Source organism: Carettochelys insculpta, chromosome 4 (genome assembly GCF_033958435.1).
Source record: "Carettochelys insculpta isolate YL-2023 chromosome 4, ASM3395843v1, whole genome shotgun sequence".
NCBI classification, from domain to species: domain Eukaryota; kingdom Metazoa; phylum Chordata; order Testudines; family Carettochelyidae; genus Carettochelys; species Carettochelys insculpta.
The window spans coordinates 108372715-108388178 of NC_134140.1; the positions used below are offsets into that span (position 1 = coordinate 108372715).

General features: G+C 38.4%; 1 protein-coding gene across 1 annotated transcript; it reads right to left on the reverse strand.

Moving 5' to 3' along the window:
- Window positions 1–805: 805 nt before the first annotated feature.
- On the reverse strand, window positions 806–13832 carry RRH (retinal pigment epithelium-derived rhodopsin homolog). Its single transcript, XM_074991973.1, has 7 exons — window positions 13285–13832; window positions 5734–5924; window positions 4335–4434; window positions 3382–3535; window positions 2832–3000; window positions 2562–2740; window positions 806–1251 (listed from the first exon to the last, which is right to left on the reverse strand). The coding sequence occupies exons 1-7, from the start codon at window positions 13421–13423 to the stop codon at window positions 1149–1151; spliced, it is 1035 nt and encodes a 344-aa protein (XP_074848074.1). The 5' UTR covers window positions 13424–13832; the 3' UTR covers window positions 806–1148.
- Window positions 13833–15464: the final 1632 nt, after the last annotated feature.

Genomic DNA, 15464 nt, shown 5'->3' on the forward strand with positions numbered 1-15464 from the left:
CATTAGGGGATTTCTGAGCAAACAATATTCTCTCTCTCTTTTATTGCCAATGCCAGGTGCAGAGTTCAACATCCAGTATTCCAAAAGGATCTGTGTCACTTTAAAATAACAGAGGAAGAAAGTAATGGGAAGTGAATTCAATAAGTTAAGTAGTGGTAGTTCGATGAATCCATTTTAAATTGAAATCTGCCTGAGCATTTTTCCTAGTTTATGTTATCGGTAGGCAAGATGGTTATTCTCCGGACCTCAGAAATACCAAGATCAAGTTAATGACTACCTAGAACTGAATCTACAAAAAGATATTCGCCCCTTCAGCCCTGAATAAACTGATTCCCAAGATGACCAACCTACACATTCTAAAACCATGAGTCAGGCCTCAAAAATCATAAGATTATTTTAAAATAATAAATTTGGGGCTCTTTTTATTTGCTTTCTGGTTTCAACCTTTAACATATGCTCAGGTCACATTTTCAAGATTTTCTACACAGTCACAAAGATTACAATCTTATTTTTTAATGATGAAAGCTGAGATTCTCACATAAATTGGTTGACTCCAGGAGCCAGAGAAACAGTAAGTATTGAAAACTGATAATGAAGAAAGATAACACTGGATTCATTAGTGCTTAGTTCAATATTTCTTAATGGCAGAGGAGGCACAGAAGCACCATTTTCAGATCAGATCAGTATGTGCATTTACGACACAGAAAGGAATGCAAGATACCGTGGCCTGAATTTTTTGGGAGCTTGTTTAGTGTTTCCGTGAGGGGGGAAATTACACATACCAAAAGAATTAAGAACACACTGCATTTATTTCTGTTAATGTAGCACAGTTAAGCCAGTCCTGCTTTATTCTCACTGCCTCCCACACCATTCTATCCCATTATCCAGGAGATGCAAAACACACTGGGCATTCACTATCATCTTTTGAGGGATAAGCACATTATGTCAATTGGCCTGGTCGTCAGTAATAAAATCTTGGCATTTTTAAAAAAAAGACTGTTAAATATTATTGAGACAAAGAGAAAAACAACTGGAAAGTTGGAGTGGATTATTAGAATTGTGGCCCAGATCTGACCACATATTTCCATTTAGTGTGCAAAACATATGCGGTAGGGTAAATAAAGTGGCAGTGCTTCAGAGCTGCCTTCTTATCTCAGTGTGCTTTGAGAGACGCTCATTGGTAAGGCATTATTAATGGTTATCTCCTGACGAGTTTGACATCGAACCATTGCCAGGATGGCCCTCCGGAACCTGCAATGCAGGGAGTGAAGCAAAAATGTAGATTATTAGATGCACAGATAAAGAAACAAAAAAAGAAGTGAATTAAGGTAAGATTACTCAGAAGTGCTATAACAATAAGGCTTTATATTTTAATAAAACTTTTAGAATTAAATTAACCTCTGGTCTCTTCCTTGACCAGAGTACATCAAGAGAACTTTCCTGAAGTCCGTGTTTTTCAGACAGTCCCATTTTTCAAGTAGTCTGTCTCTGAATTTCGGCTCTTTAAAATGAGACACCAAAATATCTCATCTGATCACCACCTGCCCGGCAGGAGGCACTGGTGCAAGCTCTAAAACTTGATTAAACTCAGCCCTAACCCTGAGGGACAGCAGCCACAGCAGCAGCATCACCCAGCAGGCTTGAGTGAGGCCAGCACAAGTCGGGCCCCACCTGGACAGTTGTGAAATAAAATGCAGCGACAGGAGTGGGTGAATGGAAGCATGCTGATGGTCTCCTTCCTGAGGGTCCAGGCAAGGGCAAATCAAACTATCAGGACTGGAGAGAAGAGCCAAACCATGTCAACTACTCAGCAGAAACAGTTCCGCTCATCTGCTGGGATGTACCTGATCCTGCTCGCAGGTTAGGGGATGGGACTGGAAGGATTCCAGTTTCCCTAACCTCTGTATACTTCCTCACCACAGGCAAAACACTTTTGATTTTGGCTGCTTTTATGAAACCAGGAATGCACCCCCAAATTATTATCTCAATTCAATAGGATATCTATGGTTTGACCACAGAAAAGGATTTCTTTTGACAGAAAAGCATTCCAGCTGTGATTTGTAGGTTTGCTCTTAAATGTCCCAAACCACCCCCCTATGACACATCCCAAGCCAAGCAACAATATTGATGGGACAAGTCACTGCAGGCTCAGATCCTCAAAGGTGTTTGCCCTCATAACATTAAATAGCTAAATAGCTTTGAGGATCTTCTGCCATACATTTTAGCCGGTTTAATTAAAAGCAGACAGTCACAGATTCTGATGTGACTCAAACATCACCCAAAGGACATTAGCTGAAACTGTTTTGCAAAATATTTTTGTTAGAAAACAACAGAAGATATCATTGAAATATTGTCAGATGGTGCAGATCCTATGCCCTAAATTTATTAAAACCTGTGTAAAAGATCATCCAGGCAATCTATGGTTACTCAGTGCTGGTTTAACCTTTCAATCTCTCTGTTAAATATTTTATCATATTTAACAGAAGGTCTAACCATCACTGTTGTGCAGAAAGTAATGATAAAGCAGATGGAAGCTATTAATTTAAAAATGGAACACTTACTTTTTGTTTGCAATGACATAAATACAGGGGTTATAAAATGTGGAAGATTTTGCAAAAAGAGGTGCTATGATGGCCATTGCAGGGGAAATATTTTTCGGATCTCCAAAGGAAGACCATAAGCATACAATGGAATATGGAGACCAAGCCACCAAAAACATCACAATCATCACAACAGACATCTGCAAAACAAGAAAAAATGTTTGACACTCATATATGCATAGCAATATCAAAATCAAACATTTATTGAAGAATTAAGATATCCTCCATCACCTTTGTTACATCTACTTGATCAGACCAGTCTATGTTGATGCTTTCCAGACAATTATTGGTAGTGTACTGTTTCATAGTTCGGGAAACATTGTAATAACAGTAAAACATGACTGTTAAAGGCACGACAAAATTAACAGCAATTACGGTCATTGTATAAGAAACAAAGGACCTGTAAACCAAAAAATAAATACAGGATATTACAACTGTGCAGCCAGGAAAAATGACTAAAAATGTGTTGTTCTCTCATGTTATATTATTAATAAAACAGTCAAAAAAACATTTTCAAATGGTAAGTACAATTTCTTCATTGACAAGTTTTATTAGGGTTAGTGATCCTTACATCTGGGTGCTTAACACTTTCCAATGTCAACAATTCTTACACCTTCTTCCTGTTTATTATAGACTACTTCTGTCCCTACTTCTGAACTGTTACTGATCTTCTAGAAATTGGATTGCATGTTGTAAGGACAAAACAACTGATCACAGTGGTGAATAAAAATAAGGGAGGGTCTGCACTGGAAAAGTAAAATAAAGATTTTCAAAATCTTACGCATCATTTTTCCTCCAGTTTATTGTGCAGGTGGCTCCTGTTGGATCTGGGGCATAGCTAGCCCAACCTACAATAGGCATCAGGGCCCAAAAGATGGCATTTATCCAAGCAGCTAGGATCAGGGAAGTATAATTGCGGGTTGTCATTCTTCTTCCTGTTACCAAGCAAATATTTTTACATCAGCCCGACTCTATTCGCTCACTGCCCGCCAAGGTTTTATTTGAACTCGGAATGTTTCCAAGCAAGACAATTAGCACAGCAATTATGATCCTTAAAAGCAGGTGCTTACTGCAGCCCATCTATTTTACTTAAGCTCTCCCATATCACAGCTAAATGACAGTTGTATACACCCAAAAGCAAAACTGGAATACATCTCAGCATTATCACACCTCCCCCTACACAAAACTTAGCAATAATAGATGTTTCTGATGCCAAATCGAAGACTTGAGAGAGAGGAAAAAGTGTACTGGGGGAGGGAGAGAGAGTTAGGGAAAATGAAGGAATTAACTGTTATAATTTTTAAACCAAGATAAAAATATAGTATAGAAAAAAAACAGTATTAAGAATATATGTCAGTTTCAACTAGTATTCTCAGTATTATTCAATTACTCACATACCTGAAGAAGAGCTTTGTGTGGCTCAAAAGATTGTCTCTCTCACTAACAAAAGAGAATCCAACAAAAGATATCACCTTACCCACCTGGTCTCCCCCACCAGCTTCAGTTATGGTCAGGAAACATTACATAAACCAGGGCCTACATCTTTCTTCCATACGCATGACTTTTTTAGCTATGTAATAGATAACTCACATCCAATTACTGCAGAACCATGCCCAAATTTTGGTAATTACATTTCCGTAAGAGGAAATAAAAGAGCTTGCACAATGGTTCATAGATGGCAACTAATAAATGATGTGCACTTTTGTGCAAGAATTATAACCAAAAGTACAGTACCTACATCAGGCCTGCAGATTGTCAGGTAGCGATCAATTGCAACAACTGTAAGCAACCCAATACTTGCCATTCCAAAGAAGATATTTAAGGCAGCATAGATCTGAAATTTAAAAAGATAACATGTCCATTTTACTTACTTTTGCAAATGCTTCCAAATATTTGAGTCTTCTCCTATGATGTGCAGTTAAGCATTAACCTGGTTGTATTCATTGCATTCTTTGGGGATCAATTTAACAAACTATTAACATTTTGGAGTAGGTTAAGTAAAACTAAACATTTTAATGCAAGCATGCATGCATAAATCATCATAAATCCCATTGAAAAAGTTTGCCAAATGCCACCATTTATTTTAACTCGTGTTAAATAATGAATCTCTCAATCTTGGCACACACAGTTGCTTATTTTTAACTAATGTTTTTGTTGCATATTGGGGAAGCACAAAAACAACATTTTTCTTACTGAACAAATTAACAAGAGTCTACAGTTTTAGTTTACCAGATTTCTTCAGCTTCCTTTAGTTGAGTTTAGAGTTCTAAATATCCTAAGAACTCGAATCAAGGCACAGGTAAAACTCTCAGATTTCATTCAAAAAATAGACATCATCCTAGATACAATCAAATGGGCACTCTGAATCACAGGTGTACATTGACTGAATTTTTAATTTGAAATCTGCAATTAGTCAAGTTTTGTTTGATTTCAGATCACATGGTAAGCATTCTGCTGCCCCTTTAAATTTTTTTCAGGCAGATATTTTTAGGGTATGTACTTAATATTATTTCTAAATACTCATTTTCTGGATAAAATCATATTTAAGTAACTGTATGCAGTCAGCAAAAATGATTACATTTCTGCTACAGGTATAAATTTTTATTGACAGTTTCACACAAACATAGAAAAATTGTGCAAATTCTAAAATAAAAGAATTCCAGTTTCTTTGACGTCCATTTCCTGTGTACCTTTATAGATAATGCCTTAAAGAGGCCTGATTTCTGAAAGTGCTATGTCCAAGTGATTTGCTCTGGCAAATCATTCTTTAAAGAATCTATCAGTTGACCATCAAAAATTACTAGATACTTGAAAGTCTTGCTTACTGAGTGGGGATTTACTTTGTAACAGCTATTTTATTATTGGATATTTAAAAGAAATGCAATTTTGTTTTAATAACTTTCCAAATTTTAATCATGATAATTAGCAAGGAATCCTAAAACAAATCCCCAGATCCAAGTGCCATTGAATTTTAAGGAACTTCAGATCCAGACCTGGACCCAAATTCTGCAGCTCAGACTCATCTCTAAAGAACGTTAAAAATCAAAAGAAGGTATTTTTCATATATTCAGATTTGTGTTTAATTGGTAAGTACTTGTTTGGTCCCTGATTTAATATTAAAAATCTCAGATACCTGGCATCCATTGTATCCAAATTTCCAGCTTCCATGTAGGTCTGAAGCAGCAGACATAGGATAACCAATGCCACTCACACCAATGTCAGTAAAAGCCAGGTTAATAATAATTGCATTTGTCGCTGTCCGAAGTTCCTTGTACTTAACAAAGATGCCTAACACAATTATGTTACTGAGAATGCTTATCACCCCTGTGAAAACACAGAAGGAGGAAGTTTTACAAGTGGCAGAAATAATGGTACTGTATAGATAGTATCAAAGCAAGATTCATGGTTTTATGAAATCTAAAGAGTGAATGGATTTATTTTAATCTGCAAAGAACATACTAAACAGAGAGCTCTCCTAACTTAAAGACTCAAACTCTGATTCAACAAGGTGTATCAGGACATGCTTACGTTTTCAGTACTAAGGAACATGCTTTAGTACAGGGCTCAGCAACTCCCAGCACAAGTTCAAAGAGTGGTATGCAAGCCAATTTTCATTGGCACGCAAGGTGGGAGCTCAGCCGTGCCCCTCTTCCCACATGCAGCTGGGAGCTTACTCAAAGCCATGCTGCCTGTGGATTAACACAAGACCAGCTAATGTTACAAACCACTACCTAAATGACAAAGCTCTGCATCTGCATTTCTTTATTGATGGAGCTGTTGTAAGCAGGACTGTTAGTGACTTTAAAAAGTATCACCGGTACTCAGACCATACAGGGGTCAAATGCCCAAATTTTGGCACTCTGCCTCAGAAAGATTGCTGACCCCCTGCTTTAGTACTTTGCTGAATCAGGGTTCAGTGGATGTGGCAGGTAACCAGCATCTCTCAGACTAGAATCTTAAAGGCTCAGTCCTGCAGAAGTATGCACAAGTGAGGCTTGAGCCTGCACTAGCGGTGCTGACCACAGTGCTTTGTCCTGATCCAGCAGAGTGAAGTAAACTGAAAGGAGTGGATGCTGCAGACTGTTTGGGCTGGAAAATAAAATCTGGATTTGAGCAGCGGGCTGTGAGACTGCTTCAGAAGATGCAAAAGAAGCTTCAGCATGGAAGACCCTCACAACAACAGTGACTTGCTCTCTGGCAATGGCAGCTCTGCAGCAGAATTTTAAAATAATGAAAATGGCTGTTTTGCACAGAATTTACAAGTGCTTAAGAATATGTAAGCTGAACTGCTTTCGTTATCCATCTCCATCCTGCCAATACCCACTTCCTCTCTGCTTATCAGTGCTCAGTTCATTGCAACCATGGGAGTTTGCTCACATTGTTGAACATTGTGTATTATTCCAATCCAGTAAATCCAACCCTGCTTCCTTTGAGCTTTCCAGTAGACTTCCCTAGCATCAAAGCGAGGGCCGTGCTACACATATGCTGTGTTCTGAGCACTCGCTCTACGCTGGAGACACTTACTTTCACCTGTCTACAGGATCAATGTGAATGAAGAGATGTCTCCATTTTTTGATCTCTTAGTTAACAATTTCCCTGTAAATCACTCAAACAAAACACCTGTACTTACACCAGCAGGGGTAGTTTCATAATGAGCATCAGTATATATACAGTCTCACTGAATAAACAGGCTGAGAAGCTGAAACAATAGCACCAATAGAGTTCTGAATCTTAATGGGGTGCTAAATTTGAATCCCAGTTGCTAGTAATCAGGTGCTTGGCACACACAAGCATGTACATGAACTCTGGCAGAGTGAAAGCTATGACGTTCAGACTGGGAAAGGCCCAGTTTTTCTTGGGGAGTGAGATAAGATACATTTCTTGGCTGATGAATAATACTCACAGTAGGTACAGTCCTGACTTTCCAATGCTGCCCTCTTGAGTTGCTAGTGTACATTCCTGAACTGCCCTCATCCTCCCCAGCCAAATCGCCTCCTGAAATCCTTCGTTCCTCCTGCTGCTTTGCTCTGGACCCTAACACTAATGGGCTTTATGACCTTCTGTTTGCTCTCCTCAGTCCTAACAAACATTACGCAGCTTCTGCAGACTCTGACATATGGAAAGAAGCGAAGTGTAAATCCTGAATTGAACAAAATTTAAATATTGAATATTGCTTTTCTGTATCTACACAGGTTAATGCAACAGTGTCCCACCAGTTCTCCATTACTGGTTTACAGGAAATTTTATGTACAAAGTACTTTGAAAAATTGGATGCCCCCCAAAAGCTCTTCAGCATAATACAATCTTCGCACGACAATATGCAAAGCCCAATGCCTTTGAAAGGAAACTCCTCTGAAAATACTGAGATAAAAAAAGGATGCATGTTGGCACCTACTCTGTTCAGAATATTCTTCTCAGTACTTTTGAGCTATGCATTTGTCAGGGCTGCCTCCCCACTCGGATACTCTGAGTGCAGAAAATGGGGGTCCACAAAAACCTTAAATATACCTCACCTCTATAAACTCTGCTTAAAAAAAGGTCGCCTAAATCACAGATTCCCTGACCCTGGGTTGATAGACTGCCACCACCCAAGTGAGAAAAAACCCCTCTTTAAAACCCAGGAAGAGACATTTAGGATGTCTCCCTGCAAGGTACCCCCCAAGCTTCACCCCTTCCTTAGGAGATAGCTTGGAAACAGAGAGCTGTAATCTGACAGCTGACCTTCCTTTAGGCGGGAATTCACACAGACCCCTCTAGGAGACAGAAATAAAAAACACTGCCATAAAAAAGTAATTTATTCAGAAACTGAGAGATGGAAAAATACCAAGAAAGTAACTGAACATACTTAATTGCTAGAGGTAATTAAAGCAACTGAAGATTATTAATATCAGAGCACAGAGAATTACTTCTCCAGGATTCAGCCTTAGAAGTTACAGAGTACAGAGGAAAGAATCAAATTAAGTAGAAAAACTCCACAAAGTCCCCCCCAAAAAAATAACCTGATCATGTCTAAACGTTTCCTTTCTACTTACATTTCCATGCTCTGATTATGTAGCAGCCAGGAGATTTACTGGATTCATTCCAGATGATTAGGATCAATCATTTCTGTCTGTCTCTTCTGCATCAGCCACACAGACAAAGACTCCTCAGACTGCAATTGTTCTCAGTTCAAAATATTTCTCTTCCTCCCATTGGCTTACCTGGTGGCCTCCCACAATCAGTCTTCTTTTAACTCTTTCCAGGCATTTATTCATGACAGCATTTATAAATGTAAAAGATGACATTCATCTGATGGCAAACCGCTCAACCTTGCTAGACTGAAAGTGAAGACTCGTGCAAAAAGCGGCTCTGAGAGAATTGTTTTATGTTGACGATATTGCTCGTCTCTCATAGTGAAGTTCACATACAAGAGATCCTACATCACCTACAAAATGTATGTTGAGCATTCTGATTCACTGTTAGTGTGAAAAAGACAACAATCATGGGGCAAGCCTTCCATTACACTCAGGAATACCAAACTGTGCACTCATTTTGCTAGCAGAGAGCTACCATTAACAAGAATTTATCTTTGGATGAGGAGTTGGACCTATGTATTGGATGCCAGCCCCCAGCTTTGGTCACCTCACAAAATGAGCATGGAAAATCAGGACGCTTACGATGAGCATAAAACTTTCATAATCAGCATCTTTCTTTATGGCACTCATATAGCTGGCAAGAAATGAGATTCACTAGCTTCCATCTGTGGTACCTGAGACATCCATTCTAAGCATCATCTGGCAAGATAAAATTAACATCAACAAAGAGACGCTTATGAAGGCAAAATCTTTTGCCTGACAGCTACTGTCAAGCACAACTGTCTTCTTTGGTTATATCATGTGCATAATATACAAGCTGGCTGATGTCCTAAAGGCATCTTATATGGTAAGTTAAAAGAAGGTCAAAGACACAGAGGACATCCAAAACTTAGGTTTCAAGATGCCTGTAAGAGAGGCCTAAAATGCTTTGGTATTGAGCCACAGAGTTGGGAACCCCAAGTGAAAGATCATTCACTAAGTCTGGAAACAGGCACGGCAGAATACGATAAACAGTGGCTCTCTACATTCAAAACAAAAAGAGGGAAAAAAAGACCGATTAGCCACATACAACAGGAAAACACATTTTGTTGCACTTGGTACAATAAAATCTGTTTGTCCAGAATTGGCTTTTCCTAACCCGCCAAAAAAACAGCAACACCCCAACAGTAATCTCACATCTACAATAAACCAAACAACCGTCAAGACAAAGGGGGCCATGTAGTATGTATGTAGAGAGAACAGATGCAGTACAGACCAATAGATATTCTCTCACCAACAGAGGTAGTATAACTGTAGGAGCTAATAGCCTCAAGCAGTTCAAGGCATTATGTACAACTCCCACTGGTGGTCAGTAAGAGACAGACAGACAGACAGACAGACAGACAGACAGACAGAGACAGACACGGCAATATACCTTTATGTATACAAATTACCTGGAAAATGACTAAACCATTATGTCCACCTGTGTAGCCATTTTACATATGCAAAGGAATGGAAATAGGAGAGGGGAAAACTGTAGCAATTTACATACAGAGAAAACGGAGGTGAAATCCTGGACAAGAACATTTAGAAACATGAGTACAATCCCAACATTTCAGTTCACAAATGAAATGGCTAAATTCCATTTTTGTAAATGGGTGAAATTTTATTACATATGTTCCTCACTGTAGGAGTTTCATTGCAATATATCATTAGTTAGCATGAATCACCTCCATTACACAAGCTCTCATACTTAAATATTTTAAATACAAATGTAGCAAAGTCTCACCGATTTTTCAGCTATATTCATTCCTTTTATTATCACAAGCTGACCAGAACATTAGCAGTTACCAGAGAGTGCATGTGTTCAAAGAGAAAAAGTTTCCTGTGCAGCAGGCATTTAAATAAATAGAAGCTGCTGGGTGTAATGAGACCACTTATACCTGGATGCTTACCCAACAGCAGGAATGGCACAGTGCAGACCTTAAAAATGAAGGAAAAACTTATCCAGATTGAGAAATAGTATAGAGGAGCCTCCACTTTATTCTGAGAGTAGTCTTGATATGAAAGGATTACAAATTCATAAGTTTCTTTAGTTAAACCTTGTGGATATTTTCCATGATCAAGGTAACAGAGTCTTGCAAATTCTTTGATTAAGAACAGCATAAGGGGCTGCTGTCTCTTAAGCCACTTGTTAAAAGATGTGAAGAAAATTAAGGTACTCTCTGTGCAATAAGCACTAAGGAAATAACTCAGGACCTTGTTACTATGAACTTCAAAATAATTAATTAAAATGAGACTCCTGAACAGTTGCAATGTTTTAACTATGCAGAGAGTTTGCAGCTTCAGTTAGTGACCCTTCAGATGCAATGAAACTATTCTATGACCAGGAAACATTTAAGATGACTCCAAAGAATTTCACTGTTTTGGGCGAGCTGCAGAGACAGAAATACTTTCAGTGGGTTGAACATACCGGTGTTCACCATTAAAACCAAAAATTGTCACACTATAAGCTAACCTCTAGCAGTTACTTCCTTTTTAGAGCCTGGTGAAATATCTGATGGTACTGTAGTCTGGCAGCAGTTGATAAATATTGACTTAATGGTGATTGCTCCATTTGCATTTCTTTTGTAATATTCTCCATCTTCTAACTAATACAATAAGGTTAAAAGTCTTCCATTAATGAGCTCTTTCTCCCTTGACAATGGATTAACTTGTTGCCAGATGAATTACTAGTTAACAGGTTCAGGATGTGGATTTTTTTTTAAGAGATATTCAGAAATGGGTCAAAATACTTAGCACAAGTTCCTGCACTAACCCTCAGTTCATACTATAGCTGCATTCATTGCTAGCACTGCTTCCCTAACCAACCAAGATGCCAACTTCCTGGTCCAGCACCCTCTGGACCACTGAGGTCCCAAACGAGGGATTTTGATGTCCCCAAGGGTCCCTGGCCCTCTGGCTGCAGTTTTCTGGCTTCCCAGCCCCCCACATGGTTACCAGGGGATGCTGGTTCAAGCTTGCCCTCCTGCCACAGCTCTTTGTTCCAAGAGCATCCCTGGTCCTGCTGGAGGAGGGATGTTGTCAGACCAAAGAGTGCCAGTTTTAGGAGATGCAATCTGTACCATGAAAGAGAAAAAGAAAGTGAAGGAAAAAGATTTTTCCTCTTTCGGCTGTAGTTATTTCAGACAGTATTCATAACGATTAGTAAAACATTTTCAGACCCAAGTATGAATGTTGATTAGACTATGTCCCTTTAACTCAAAATCAATACCAGAGGTTTTCATAATTTAAAAATACATACAACACATCCATTCGCAGAGCCCAAGTATCAGTGGACAGGTGAGAGAGAAACTAGAGAAGTTTTTGCCCTTGTTATTCTCCTGGTCTCCCTGTTCATTACTGCTCTTTATAAAATGGTCGAACCATTTGATAAAGCAGACATTAATACAACCCTAATCCAGTCAAGTTGAATTAATCAGTCTAAACAAATGGCATGCATGTGTGACTGTGTCAATATTATTCATTTACCTGCAAATGACCTGGGTGGCTCCAATGACAAGAAGAGCACATCTGAGATTTCAAGATAGTAAATGGATTATTATTGAATATAATATATTCTTAGTAAAAATATAAGAATTAAAAAAAGAGTACAGTTGTTAGACATATCCACCTTGATATAAAAAAAAAAACCTAAATGAGTTCATCTTCAACAGGATAATTTGCCAAAGACTACACAATAATATTCACTGAGTAAAATTTGATCTCCATAATTACTTGACATAAACCATGAGAAACAGACGAGTTAGTTGGAAAATATTTCATAAACTAAATCTAACGCTGAAATTGGATGGAAAAAGAGTGTCCAAAATTTACAGAGTATTTATACCTCAAGTGGCTTAATTTTTCAATTGAACAGGCATAAAACAAACAGGCATATTTTAAAATATGACAGCTTATAGAATTAAAGTGTTCACTTTAGAAACATTCAATTACCATATTGTAATAAAAAGATTTTCAGTAAAGTTATTTAATATTTGAGAAGAACCTCAGTTCCTGCAGCCCATGTCCATAAGCCCACTGCAAGCAGTCAGGGTACGCTGCCTTTGGATCAGGCACCACTTTCCTAAAATGTATCATCAGTGAAACATACTGCTGAAACGAGAGCCTGCTTATCTCCCATCCCTCTCCCTCTGTGACACTGCAACACTTCTGCTTACAACTCCCACACAGATACCCCTGCACCACTCAGCCTACACATATATTGCTTTGAACATGCCATCACCAGAGATACAGCAGGATAACTTCAAGCACATACTGAAAAATGCAAAATGTAGCAACTTCTGTTTTGACTGTTTTTGCACAGTCAGAATTCTGCAGGGTTTTTTTCCTCAATTTTTTCTTAAGTTCTATTTTTAGCTTTGATCACATATAAGCAAAACTCACATTTTAAAATAGGGCCAAGCCTTAAATTGTAACCCTGATTTTAAAAGGTTCTACATATTGTATAGCCACCCTAATGCTTATCTACCTTTTTTGAAAATAAAAGACATTTAATTGGCACTTTTCCCACATGTGAACATTAAAACCTAAATTCCCATTAAAAAGAAAAACGCCATCAACCACCATACCTGCTGTTATTAAGTAAGCTGCAACTATATTGTGCTCAGTCTGTGAAAAGGCTGACTGAAACTCATTTTCGCTGTCTGAGGAGTTAGCTGAGGCATTCCAAAACATTTTAGACTGAAGAAATTGAAGTATTCCCTCCATGTCAGTGCCTCAGAAGGGCATATACAAAAGTCTCCAAGATCCTTTCAGGCAAATTCTTTTGCTGTGGAACAAACTCACTGAATAATTTTTTAAAAGTTCCTCCCTCCCATCCTCCACTGACAAGCTACCAACAGGATTTAATTGGACTACACAAAGGAGTTTACATTCCCAATTTGTGCAAGGAAAAGCTTCGAAGCAAAACAAAGACTCACACAAAACTAGGTGCATTTCAAACAAGACGCTTACATTTCAGTCTTATGGCTAAAGAGATTAGCTGTCACATGCCCCCACATTTTACTTTAACTTCTTGTGCAACAGAAGATCTAGACAAAAGTTGGCTAGATTTGGTAGAACTTCAGTCTTATTTGGAATTAATTCTAATTAATTCCAGAAAGCACATGATAGGAAGACTAAAATAAAAATGCAGGATACCTAAACTCCACCTCTCCTCCTTACTGTAAGTTCTCATACATCTTTAGTTTGACTTTAAAAATTGTTAGTAAATATTAACTTTTCATAATTTTTGTATGCTAAACACTTATAATTCTTTTCATGTTAACCACAACCTTTTCATGTTGTATATTTCTCTATTTAGTCCCATATACCTACTGAAGTTGAAAAGTTCTTTGTCCTTCAGTTGAACCTAGTCCGAGTTCATGAAGAGAAAGTGAACTCACTAATGGAATGTATGCAATTTTTTACCATGACTTTACTAAGACAGCCAAGACATACAGGGAACGGACCCTAAATAAATATGTTAAAATAAATAAGGTTGGGTAATTGATAAGGGTGTGTGTGCTTATAATTTTAATTATGTTCTGTCATTTATAAGGGATGTTTGTAATCACAAAAGTTTTCTGTGATTTATGAGATTATGACCCTTGGAAAGAGGTTTTTAACTCAGAGGAAGTTCTTAACTGAGTTAGAAATTCCTTGAGCTTATCAATCATGTAAATAAATTTTCCAACAAGAAATTCCAAAAGTAAATCACACAGCTCAGCTAATGAAAACAGAATATAAAGCAAAATTAAGAATAGAAACTTTAGGCTTTCCCAACAAAAACACATATTTGTCTCACCCCCTAGGAAACAAAGCTTGGGAGTTAGTTTGGGAATGACCCCTGCCAATGTTCCAGTGTTACCGAGGAAGGGAACAGTGTGCCATCTTTTCACTGCTAGCAGGAGGAGATAAAAGTGTTTGTGTAATCTAATACTATATTAATTATTAATACTTTTGGTTAAATAATTCTATTTGGTCCTGCTATTTTGATATCACCCTTTGTTATTAAATTCAAACACACTATAATCAAATGAATGGCAGAAATGAGATAGAAAAAAACCACAACAACCAATATTTTCATGAATTTGAGCAGCTAATTTGAAATGCACTAAAAGGACCTGACTTTCTGCAGATGGGCATTCAACACTTTCTGGCTGTGTCTACACTAGCTCCCAACTTCAAAGGGAGCATGGTTAAGTAGGGTGTTGGGAGATTATTAATGAAGTGCTGTGGTGCATATGCAGCACTTCATTAAGCTAATTCTCCCCCCCGCCCCCCGCCCCCCGCCCAGCAAATTTGAAGCGGCAAACTTCAAAGTGCTGGCTTGCATGCAGCTGCGGCTAACCTGCCAGTACTACAAAGTGCCTGGGCTACTTTGAAGTCCCTTTACTCCTCAAAAGTTTGCCGCTTCGAATTTGCCGTGGGGGAGAATTAGCTTAATGACATGCTGCATATGCACCACAGCACTTCATTAGTATCTCCCAACACCCTATTACCTTTCAAAGTTGGGAGCTAGTGTAGACACAGCCTCTGAGGCAGGCCCTTTCTAAGTGGCTCACATTGAACAACCAAAACATGAGGCACCTTTACAGAATGGTAAACCGAGGTGGCCTCATGTGTAACTCCCTTGCTTCAGTTGATAACTGCCATAGTTGGCTGCGCATTACAGTACCTGAAGGAAAACATATCTCTTGCATCTCTCTCCAGGATGGAAGCTCTGCAGCCAGTCCAAATCTGGTACAGAAGCCGCAACTGCTAGTAT